This window comes from Primulina tabacum, chromosome 18 (assembly GCF_025594145.1).
Source record: "Primulina tabacum isolate GXHZ01 chromosome 18, ASM2559414v2, whole genome shotgun sequence".
Classification (NCBI taxonomy): Eukaryota; Viridiplantae; Streptophyta; class Magnoliopsida; order Lamiales; family Gesneriaceae; genus Primulina; species Primulina tabacum.
In genome coordinates, this window is record NC_134567.1 from 21,647,837 (window position 1) to 21,660,743 (window position 12,907).

General features: G+C 36.0%; 1 protein-coding gene across 5 annotated transcripts; it reads left to right on the plus strand.

The window, feature by feature from the left end:
* Positions 1-5,873: 5,873 nt before the first annotated feature.
* On the plus strand, positions 5,874-12,880 carry LOC142533483 (cyclin-J18). 5 transcript variants are annotated; one of them, XM_075640282.1, is made up of 9 exons: positions 5,874-6,013; positions 6,116-6,192; positions 6,561-6,660; positions 6,731-6,829; positions 7,024-7,094; positions 7,187-7,313; positions 7,405-7,465; positions 11,773-11,891; positions 11,974-12,880. In XM_075640282.1, exons 1-8 carry the CDS (start codon positions 5,969-5,971, stop codon positions 11,880-11,882), a joined length of 690 nt encoding a protein of 229 aa, XP_075496397.1. In that variant the 5' UTR covers positions 5,874-5,968; the 3' UTR covers positions 11,883-11,891; positions 11,974-12,880. The 5 variants fall into 5 exon arrangements, with proteins under 5 accessions (XP_075496397.1, XP_075496399.1, XP_075496401.1 ...); XM_075640284.1 differs by having other exon boundaries at positions 11,773-11,883; positions 11,974-12,879; XM_075640286.1 differs by lacking the exons at positions 11,773-11,891; positions 11,974-12,880 and adding exons at positions 7,646-7,728; positions 11,302-11,758.
* The last annotated feature ends 27 nt before the right edge of the window (positions 12,881-12,907 follow it).

Genomic DNA, 12,907 nt, shown 5'->3' on the forward strand with positions numbered 1-12,907 from the left:
TAGTGCAAAAAGTTGATCCAAAAAAGTTGCATGCCATGCAATATTTTAATCAAAAGTATTCTCCAACCTTTCATCTCCCAAGCATGCATATCAAGTGGGCTTGTAACAATTACAAGGCCTATGGAGTTTTATTTAAATGTCCCAAACATATTTGAGCCCATTTATAGTTTACTTGATTTTACTCAAGCTCATTAGTTAAATAATTATTTCTAATTGGGCTCTACAAGGCCCAATGTTATTTAATTAATTCAACACTTGAATTAATTTAATTATTTGGACTCTACTAGGCCCACTAGTGTTTAATTAATTCAACACTTGAATTAATTTAATTTAGTCCATAATAATGTTTATGAAAATCACAATTTTCAAATACATTATTCACTTGGCCTACTTTTAATTTAGGAACACATTCATAAATTAAAAGTTACATTTCTCTCATAGAAGTCATACTTCTATTTTTCCTTACGCTTATAAACTCATTTATAAGCCGTTCAACACTTTGAACTATTTTACTTCTCAACGGGAACTAGAAAGCTAGTACTTGTGTGGCCCTCAATGGTTCATTGATACAACTAGCCGTGGGTTCACATCTCCATGTTATTCGGACTAAACATGTCCTTATATGAGCATACCCAAATTGCTCCATTCTTATTTATCAACTCCTTGATAATAAGAACGTCAGAACCCAAGTCTGATAGTACCCAACCAATCATGTTAAACGCCTAACAGTATTGCTTACATGATTCCCTAGGTATCAAATGATAGTGCCTGCAAGAACCATTCAATTATGGTTAGCGTACAGTACGGTCCCTTCAACTCATATATCCCGACCGATTCGACAACCATTGGTTTATCGAGAGTTGTCAATGAATCGATACTATGTGTCATGTTGTAGTTGCATCGATGGTGTAATCTATGAAACCCCTTTCATAATTACCACCATACTCTGATCAGAGATTTCATACTACATACACATAGGATATCCATACCCGAAGGTAAGCGGTGAATCCCCGACTACAATGCATCGACTCCTATATGTTTCGACAAAACACCCAATCTTGCCACCTGATGACCCCTAAAGAGTCGGTAAACAAGTCAAAGTGTAATTCTAGCACATAGAGTCTCAATGTTGTCCCGAGTCATAAGGACTAATGGTGTAAAACCATAAACTAGGACGTTTCCACTCGATAAGTGAGAACCACTTGGAAAGTCTTTTATGGAGGGTTGTTCAGTGCACTCTACCAGGAGCACCTATCTGCATGCTCGGACATCACAATGTCCCCTACCAATGAAACATGGTACTCATATCGCAGATACTAGTCTCGAACTCTAGCGGCCTATAACCTTCTTAGCGGCGGCTGAATCGACTAGGAACTGTTTAAAATATACAGTATTCCAAATATGAGTTTCTTGATACTCATCATATGAGCATCTCATATTCTTTCTACTATTTGTATATTCAAGGGTTTTATCTATGCAACTAGCATAGGTATACAGATAAAGATTTGCCAAAACAATAATTTCAAATATTATTAAAATAAAGATTGCTTATACATAGAGTTTCATTGTGAACACTCGGCCAACACTTGGCTCGACCGGCACCTACTCTAACATAACATGTATCAAATCTGAACGACATGAATTGATATAAAACTGTAAATCAAACTCTGACTCCTCATCTCAGACTCGACTCATCTCTAATCTAAGGATCCCGGTTCTTGGATATTGACACAATATACCGAATCTCAGCAATAGAAGCTGATCCGCTCCTAAGCAAACATCGATATAAACCAACATCCAGTGTCTTGGCACATCCGCCAAAGACTTGGCACCTCCGCCAATGACTAGGCACATCCGCCCATGACTCGACACATACTTTGCTATAAATCAATAGACTACGCATATCAATATCATTAATTGCAAACATCAATCCAATAAAATAAAGTATGTGATTTTGGGAAAGTCAAGTCAAATCAAACTCGAGTAATATCCTCCCGGTTCGACATTGATTTTACATTTCGTTCGTTGGGTTCTGGCTCTATTCTGTCTTTGAAATCTTCAATACCAATTTGGAATAACATATTCGAGGAATACCATATCCACATATACCCCAAACAATACCCGATATAATTTAGAATTCAATCTAATTCTGTTTCGACGGCATAACATCGCAATCTTGAAATACCGATAATACAAACTCAGTATATACCAATCCCAATAACTCATAATCAATCAACAAACACAATCTGATACCAAATCTGTATAATCTCAATCAAATCGAATCTGAAAATGATAACGAATTCATACGGTATCCGTTCTTCGATCCGATTTCGATTATACGATGACAACCATCTCAGGAACAGCTAATAACAATCATATCAAGATTTCCTCCATATCATATTTTCAAATCATATCAAAAAGTAATAAAACTTACGTCCTGTCGAAGTCTTTGATGAGAGGAGCATGATATCAAACTCGGATTGAAAATCGGACGGACGGATCTTGCGTAAATCACAATCTATGATCCAAGGAATTTGGGAATTTCTCTGTACCTTCGGTTCTTGTTTCTGAAGAAAGAAAAGATAACTTACATCTATATCTTGCATGGCCTAGCAACGTGGCTGATTCTTCTTTCATCTCAGTCGGCGCTCGGGCGGTCAAAAACTACCGCTCGGGAGCGGAATGTTCTTTCCGAGACAACTCCTGTTGAGCACTGGCGCTCGGGACGGTCATTTTCTACCGCTCGGACGCCAGACGTTCTGTTCGAGTCCTAACCTTATGGTGCATTGGCGCTCGGCTTCTCCCTTCACATCTTACCTTAGCTCCTGAAATCTCAATTCTGTCAATTAATTAATGTCTGATTACAGTGATTAAATCTCGGGCATTACATAATCTGATACTTTGGTTCACGAGGCATCCACCTCTCATGCCCCTGCTCCTACGACCACCCAATTGTCAGATGAGATTGCGGAGGATCCTCCTCTGCGTCAGTCTTCTCGTACTCATAAGTCTACTAAACTCCCTAATTTTGAGTACTCTTCTTATTCTACTTCCTTTGCTTCTTTTGTTGCCTCTGTTCATCGTCTTTCTGAGCATTTGTCCTATAGAGAGGCAGTTCGTGATCCTCTTTGACAGGCTGCTATGGCTGAGGAACTTACTGCTCTACACCAGAATCATACATGGGATTTGGTTTCGCTGCCGTCCGGAAAACATACCATTGGTTCTCGTTGGGTCTACAAGATTAAAACCAAATCCGATGGATCTATTGAACGATACAAGGCCCGACTTGTTGCTAAAGGCTATTCCCAGGAGTATGGCATGGATTATGAAGAAACTTTTGCCCCTGTTGCAAAAATGACGACTGTTCGTACTCTGATTGCAGTTGCTTCTGTTTGTCAATGGAAAATATCTCAGATGGATGTCAAGAATGCCTTCTTGAATGGCGATATTCATGAGGAAGTTTATATGACGCCTCCTCCCGGTGTACCTCATCAACCTGGTAAAGTTTGCAAACTTCGCAAAGCTCTTAATGGTCTCAAACAAGCACCACGTGCCTGGTTTGAGAAGTTTTCCATAGTGATCACTTCGTTTATGACAACGGTTTCATGAACCGTTATCTATTAGCGTGTTTTTTTGGATAATCGACCGTTGTCGATTAGCGTGAGTTTAAAATAAAACACAACGGTATTTAGCGACGGTTTTCCTACAACCGTCGCTAATGTTAGCGACAGTTATAACTAAATCATCGCTAATTTCAAATTAGCGACGGTTTAATTTCAACCGTCGCTAACGTTAGCAACAGAATCAAGTAAAACCGTCGCTACTATTAGCGATGATTTAGCTATAACCGTCGCTACTATTAGCGACAGTTGTAGGAGAATCGTCGCTAATTTCAAAAATTCGATAGCGCCTAAAATTCCCTCCATTTTCTTCCACCACTTTCTATAAATACCTGTAAATTCGCTCCATTTTCTTCCACTTCACTTCACAACACTTAAAATTTTTATCTCTTACACGATTTTACCATTTCACAACACTTAAAATTTTTATCTCTTACACGATTTTACAACTTCAAAACAATTAAAATTTTTATCTCTTACACGATTTTACAACTTCAAAACAATTAAAATTTTTATCTCTTACACGATTTTATCACTTCACGACACTTAAATTTTTTTATCTCTTACACGATTGTACCAATTCACAACACAGATTTTTTAAATTATTAAATTTTTTTTATTTTACCTAAAATATTAGCGACGGAATTCATGTATAAACAGTCTCTAAGTAGCAACGGTTTTGCACATGAATGTCGTCGCTACATGTAGCGATGGTTATTCATAAACCGTCGCTAAGTTTAGCGACGATGTAACAAACAGTCGCTAATTAGCGACGGTTTATATATGCATTCCGTCGCAAATATCATTTGCGACGGTTTTGAACAACCGTCGCAAATTGTAGCTACGACAACGGTGAAAAACCGTTGTCTTTGAGCGAACCATTTAACAACTGTGGCTTTAACAACAGTTTTAAAACCGTTGTCGTATGGAATTTTTCTCTTAGTGAGCGTACAACGGCAGGTTGTATTCTATTATCCTTGTATGTTGATGACATGATAATTACTGGTGATGATTATAATGGTATTGAGTCTTTGAAGTCTGAGTTGGCACGTTGCTTCGCTATGAAAGATTTGGGTGTGATACGTTATTTTTTGGGAATTGAGGTTGCCTATTCTCCAAAAGGCTATCTCTTATCTCAATCAAAGTATATAGCTGATTTGTTTGAGCGTACTCGACTCCCTGACAACAAGATTGTTGATACTCCCCTTGAGACTAATGCTAGATACTCTCCGTCGGATTGCACTCCTTTGACAGATTCCAGTCTCTATCGTACCATTGTAGGCAGTTTGGTTTATCTTACTGTGACTCGCCCCGACATTGCGCATGATGTTCATGTGGTTATTCAGTTTGTCACTGCTCCTACTACAGTTCATTGGGCTGCCGTTCTTCGCATTCTCAGGTACCTTCGGGGCACCCAGTTTCATAGTGTCTTGTTCCCTTCTAAATCGTTTGGTTACGCCGGTTGCTTGCTGATATGGGTATTTCTCTTTGTCACCCTACTCCGTTACATTGTGATAATCAGAGTACTATTCATATTGCACACAATCCAGTTTTTCATGAGCGAACCAAACATATCGAGATTGATTGTCATGTCACTCGCCACCACCTACAGATCGGCACCATCACATTGCCATTCGTTTCTTCTCATCTACAAATTGCTGATATGTTTACAAAAGCACTCTCGGCTTTGCGCTTCCATTTCTTGTCTGACAAACTCTCAATGCTTATCGCTGCAGCATCGTGAGTTTGAGGGGGAATATTAGTTATATTATATTAGTAAATATTATATTTATTAGTGTCTAAGGATATTTTAGTCTATTTACTTTCATTGTAAACCTTAACTATATAAACTCTTTATGTTATTTCTACGGTTCAATAAGAAACCTTATTCTTCTTTTCTCTATATTATCAAAAAGAACTTCTTCGAAGGACGTCAAAACTTCTAGCAAGGCGAGGAGAAAAAATGTATACCATACATCAGAATATTGTTTTTCATATTATTAATAAATATTATTTATATTTTATTAATAATCATAATTTAATTGATTTATTTACTATTTTTATGAATCTATAATATAATCTTTAAAAACTTAAAGTTTCGTATATTTTATTAATAATTAATTAAATAAATATAATTTAAGATTTTTTTTAAAAAAATATTTTTCATTTTTGATATTTTGTTAATTAATTCTTTACTATTTTATATTCTTTATTTTATTTTATTTTTTTTAAAAAAAACCGAAGTCGGTCTGCTTACCAAAGGCGAAATTCACAACCAAAAAGTTCCCACATGACACACATTTATTTGTGAACTGTGAGAAATCACTGCTTCACTCACACACAGGGCGATGCTGCGATTCGGAGTGATAGAATTCCTCATCCAATCTGCTCAGGTGAGATGACGAATCACAATGTAGAGATTACCAATCAATCAGAATTATGTTCTCCATTCCAGTTTTGATCAAGCGTTTTTGCAAATTATTGGGGAAAAAAAGCTGCTGGAAGTCTCCACGATTGTGAAGTACTCTGCATTATCGCTATTCGTCGAGCGTTTTTATCCAGCTCTGTCCAGGTAAATTTTATTTATTTTTATGTTCGAGGCTCTCGTAGGTATTATTTTGTTGGAATACTGTGAAATCACGACTAGAAGTTGTAATTTAGAATATATCATATTTGATATAGTACTAATTATTAGAACTGGAAACGTATGAATAATCTTTGCGGTCTGAATGGTGGAAATATTATAATTATGTCAGAGATTATCGAGGTAAGAATCGGAAGTACCTCGGATGTGTTGGGTTTTCATGCTTTATGGTGATTTTAGTTAACTTCAAATTAATCACCTCCAAACCTGTGCTAGAACATATTTCATACAATGATTTTTGAATGCTGCATATCTTAGGAAATATCTTTATATGCTTTATTTTCCATCGTTCAAAGATTTGAAGATGACAAGGGCACCAAAAACTGGCTTCTGCGTCCGATTAGAGAAAGTAATTTGCAGCTATTTGCCCTTGTTTCAATATGGCTCTCAAGCAAAGTACGTGGTGTTTAATATTATTGCCTTAGCGACATCCATCTTTTGTTCAAATGTTATTATCAATATGCAGATACACGATATGACTCCCCTATCCGTCGAGGTGTTAAAGTCATTTGGGGACGACTTTATAAAGGAGCAGCATTACACGAAGAGGGATCTGTTGGATGCAGTAAGCTCTTTATCTCAGTAATTTAGATTCTGCTTCCTTTTCGTCTTAAGCATGCTGGTTGATGAAGAATCTGCAGGAGATGATCTTGATGCAGGTAATTTGATGAGATGGATATGCACCTTATAACATTGAACTTTCTGTCGTTTCTTGATTTCACTCTTTCATTTGTCTGAGCCGAAAAAGTCTCCTTTCAGGTACTGAAATTTGAGATCGGCACATCAAATATTGCCTTCATAATGGTAGACGAGCTTCTCAGTCAATTAAAGTAAGCTTCAACGACGTCATTCTATCATTTTCCCAAGTTTGAGTTTCTCTTCACTATTAATACCTTTTTTTGCTCTTCTTTCTATGAATTAGAGTTATTGCCCGAGTTGGGGAACATGTGAATTTTGAAGTTTGTATGGATGTTCTGGACCTGCTTTATGAAAAAGAAGCTACATCACTTCTCTACAACTCTCCCTGTTTTCTTGCTGCATCAATATTGGCATGTCTTTACATTTCTTCAGCTGCAGTCAGCCACATGTTCTGTTACCTTTTGTGGATAAATGTTTTCAGGAGTCTTCCGTTCTTTGCAGGTTGTCGCATATGTTATTTCAGTACCTGCACAAAAGTGGGAATTCCCCATTCTTCCTTGGGGTAAGATTCCTAAGAATGTGCGCATCATTATATAACTAGCATTAATCAAAACATGTGGTTTGGTGAATTATTTAAAACTAATTTATCTTTAAGTCAACACAATCCTATTCTTGTCAAGAATCACCATCGACACAAGATCTAAATACTCATGTAAAATCCCGTAAGAGAATCTGTTGTTAGGTGAGATGAGCTACATTTATTTCGTGGTGATTGGAAGATTGCAAATGTGAATGAATTCAGCTGCATTTCATTTGTCAATTATGGTCGGTGAAATCAAATATGGCAGCACAAATTGACAAGGGAAAATAGGAATGCGGCAAGTGTTTTCACATTTTGAATGAGCTCTATAAATAGAGTTCTCGCTGCCTCAGTTTATGCATACCAAATTGAGAGAGCACAATCAAGAGAGATAGAAAAGAAAAGGGTTTCTGGGTTTCTTGAGTGTTGGAGAGGTTCTCTTGTGACCTAGTGAAAATTATTTACTCGATTATACTCTGGGTTGAGACTGTGGGAGATTGATTATTTTATATACACTCGTAATATTTTTGCTATAATAAATATTTGCAATAGTTTCGTGGACGTAGCCTATATTGGGTTAACCACGTAAATCTTTGTGTTCTTGTTGATTATTTATTCCACAACTTTGGTATTATATTACCGTCATGACAATTGCTTCGGTGTATTTCACACAATTGATTTCAAAGTCTTGTTGTAAAATTTCTTAGAACTATGTGTATGCTTTGTGGTTGTAGCTTTTTATGATCTCCACATCAGAACTTTTTTTCGAGCTTTTTTGCTAAGGCTAAATAAGCGATGACCGGAGATGATAGATCGGGACTTGGAAACAACAAGTTCGACGGAACGGATTTTTCGTTTTGATGGTTACAGATTAAAGATTATATGTATAGCAAGAAGCTGAATCAACCTCTATTAGGAAAAAACTCGGAAAAGATGGAGACGGACGAATGAGAGCTCCTTGACCGATAAGTGTTAGGTGTACTACAATTTCGTTTTGACGGTTACAGATTAAAGATTATATGTATAGCAAGAAGCTGAATCAACCTCTATTAGGAAAAAACTAGGAAAAGATGGAGACGGACGAATGAGAGCTCCTTGACCGATAGGTGTTAGGTGTAATACGATTCACCTTAACGAATAAGTGACACAAAACGTGGCGGACGCACAAACCACGGAAGGGATGATATTTATTTTGTTGGTAAGACTGGTTACTTAAAATGAACTGCAAATCAACAAAGAAAAATGTTAATGCTGTTATTGAGGAGGCCCATGATGCTTTATTACTATCCATGGAAAATGTGGTTGATCCTATGGTTATGGACTCAGGAGTTTCGTTTCATATCACTGGTAATCGTGATGTATTCGATAATTACATTGTTGGCAATTATAGAAAAGTTTTCCTTGCAGATGAAAAGCCTTTGAAAATAGCTGGTACGGATGATGTCCGTATGGTGATGTCAAATGGATCTTTCTGGAAATCAACAAAGTAAGACATGTACTAAAATTTATACAAAATTTATTCGCAATCTGATATCATTGGGACAGCTTGATGACAAAGACCATAATGTGACATTTGGTGACGGTTCTTGGAAAGTGAACAAATTAGCCACGGTTGTTGCTCGAGGGAAGAAAACATGAACACTTTATATGACTTTCAGTTGCAGAGATACATTAGCGGTCGTGGATGCTAGAGCTAATTCAAGTCTATGACATTGTGGACTTGGCCATATGAGTGAAAAGTGAATGAAGATGCTGATATCGAATGGGAAACTACCTAAATTAAAGACTGTTGAACACAAGTTATGTGAAAGTTGTATATTTGGAAAGGAGAAAAATGCAAGCTTTTCAAAAGACAGTAGATAATTTAAAAAAACAAAGTTGGAGCAGGTTGATAATGATGTACTCCTGTGACATCTCTTGGAGGCTCAAGATATTATGTCATATTTATCAACGATTAAAGCAGGAAAGTTTGGATTTATTTTTTGAAAAGTAAATATGATCTTTATGAGATATTTAAAAGGTGGAAAACCGTGGTTGAGAATGAGACCAACTTGAAGGTGAAGTGCTTACGGTATGATAATCGTGGTGAATATGAAAAAGATGAGTTCAAGAAATATTGCACACAGAACGAGATCAAGATAGAGAAAATCATTTCTAGTACACCTGAACAGAATGGTGTAGCTGAAAAGATGAATAAAACCCTAAATGAACGCGCTATGTGCATGAGATTGCACTCTGGATTACCGAAATCATTTTGGGCTTATGTTGTTAACATTGCAGTATATCTGATCAACAGAGAACCTTCGGTACCGCTTGACTGCATAATACCCGAGGAGGTATGGAGCAACAAAGAAATAAAATTTTCTTTCTTGAAAGTGCTTGGATGTCTATCATATGTTAAAATTGATTCAGCTATATAACAAAACTTGATCCGAAATCCAAAAATTGTTTCTTTATCTGTTTTGGAGATGATGAGTTTGGTTATTTTTATGGGATGACCAAAACCGGAAGATCATTTGGAGCAGAGATGTAATTTTCAATGAGCTATTATTATACAAAGACATGTCAAGCATTGGAGCTGGACATGAATGTCTTGAAGTCAAGAAGATAGATGAAGTGTCATTGATAGATATTCCCGTGAATGAGTCGGGAAGCAGTAATCAGGAAGATGAAGAAGCAACTGCACAAGATGATGACTCACAAACTCCAGTGGTTGCACTCAAGATATCTTCTAGAACAATTAGACCCCCTCAGAGATACTCTTATGCACTTCATTATACTTTGTTGATAGATAAAGGTGAATTAGAGACCTATGAAGAGGCAATGTAAAATGATAATTCAACCAAGTAAAAGTTAGCTATGGAATATGGGATGGATTCATTGTCATCCAATCAGACGTGAAAGTTGACAGAACTTCCGCATGACAAAAAATTGTATTACATAACAAGTGGGTGTACAAGTTAAAATGACTTCTCAGGTACTTGAAAGGTTCTGCGAAGTTGAAAGGTTCTGCTAGCTTATCCTCGTGCTTTCAGAAAGTCAAATTTGGGCTCACTAGGTTTTGTCGATGCCGACACAGGTGGTGACCTGGATGACAAAAATAGTACTACTGGGTATGTATTTGCATTAGGTGGTATGACAGTAAAAGCTGGGTGTCTAAAGTGTAAAGTATAGTTGCACTTTCGACAACTGAATCTAAATGCATTGCAGTGACAGAAGCTAGCAAATAAATTATTTGGTTGCAGCCCGAGGATATAATGTTACATTGTGACAGTCAGAATGCTATTCATTTAGCAAACGATCATGTTTATCATACTAGGACGAAGCGTACACACGTTCAATACCATTTCATCATATAAGTTTTGGAATATAGAATCTTAATGCTTGAAAAGATTCATGGGAGTAAAAATCTGGCTGATATGCTCACGAAGACAATAACCATTGACAAACTGAAGTTGTAATCAACTTCAATTGAACTCTATCTATAAATGGGGATATATGAGCTGCTGCAGTGATGGTGTGAAGCCATGATTGAAATCGAGTCTTCAAGTGAGATAAATGTCAGGTGAGATGAGCTACCTTTATTTAATGGTGATTGAAAGATTGCAAATATGAATGAATTCAGCTGTATTTATTTTGTCAATTATGGTTGGTGTAATCAAATATGGCAGCACAAATTGACCAAAGAAAAGATGAATGGGACAACTGTTTCACATTTATGATGAGTTCTATAAATAAAGTTCTCACCGCCTCTGTTTATGCATCCCAAATTGAGAGAGTGCAATCAAGAGAGATAGAAAAGAAAAGAATTTTATGAGTTTATTGAGTATTGAAGAGATTCTCTAGTACAAGTTAGAGAATTTCTCGATTATAATCTAGATTGAGATTGCGAGAGATTGACTGTTTTGTATACACTTATAATATTACTTCCAATAAATAAATATTTGTAGTGGTTTCGTGGATATAACTTATATCTGTTAAACCACATAAATCTTTGCGTTCTTGTCGATTATTTTATTCCGTTTTTTTGGTAGTACATTATCGTCATGACAATTGCTTCGGTGTATTCCACAATATATTATCGTCATGACAATTACTTCGGTGTATTCCACAACATTTGTTATAGGCAGTTTGCAGTTCCAAACCGATGTAATATTAGTGTAGGTGAAACTGGAAATTTGATTTGATATGGACTAAATTGGTGGAGTCGTTCAGTAATCATCACTTTTTTTAAAACATGGCCTTTCGTGAATGTATACACTTATCTTATATTTGTTAATGTTTTGTAGTCAAATTTGTTACCTCGTACAAAGAAGAGGAAATCATGTGTTGTGTCAGGGACATCCTAAAGCATATCTTTGAACCTCAAGCAGATTACGGAGATCAAAAGTTAAATTGAGGTATCCCTGTATATCCTAGTCTTTTAGGTTAAACTACTCTCTGTCCCTATGTTAATTTTTTGAAAGTATTTTTCGCAACTTGTGTTTTAGAAACTTCATCTTCGTTGAGTTTTTGGCTGTCATTCTTCCAAGTTCCAGCAAAGCATCAACAAATCAAAATGCTAATGCCGTTATGCGTGTAATTCCTTGGCTATTCAACTTTTCTTTGGCCTCGGTTGGCTCTATTTTGACACATTTTCTTGCTTGGGGTACTCTTATTGGATATATTCTTCCCAAACAGCGCGCGTTGTGATTCAGCCGGCTTTTTGTTTCTTGAAAGATCTTGCTTCTTATCTATCTCGATTTTGAGTACTTAGTAAATGTTTTTTTTTTAAAAAAAGAATAAAAGAACCGAGGTGTATTATTTATGTTAAGAAAATATAATTTTGGAAAATTAGTACATGTATTCATTTTGAGATTTTTTTCTCAAAACTATTGTGAGATTGTCTTACGAGTCAATTTTGCGAGATTGATATTTTATTTGTGTCATCAATGAAAAATTATTAATTTTATTATAAATATGAGCACGGTTGACCCGTCTTCGGAACCCACAACCGTTGCTCTTCGATGTGCATCGGATAAATCACGAGTTAACACAATTGTATGTCACTTACGTTAATCAAGTAAATCACGTTGAACTTAAACGTTGTTACAATAAATCAAACTCCTAAATAGAACCTATAACAAAAGTTTTAAAATTTAAATTAACAAAGTTAACACCATTATCAACTTATTTTAATGAGCACATACCATTTTTTTTAATCAAACGCCTAATGCAACCCCTCATGTTTGTATAAAATAAAGACAATGTTTATATATTTGTATTTGCATGTGGATCAATGTATTGGATTAGAATCAAAAGTTGTATAAAATTGATGGATTAGACCGATAATTTTTTAATCAACATGTCAAATTAAAGAAAAAAATTGACTAAGCATAACAAATAATTTAAAACGAGGTTTGATATATGTTATTCATATGGATA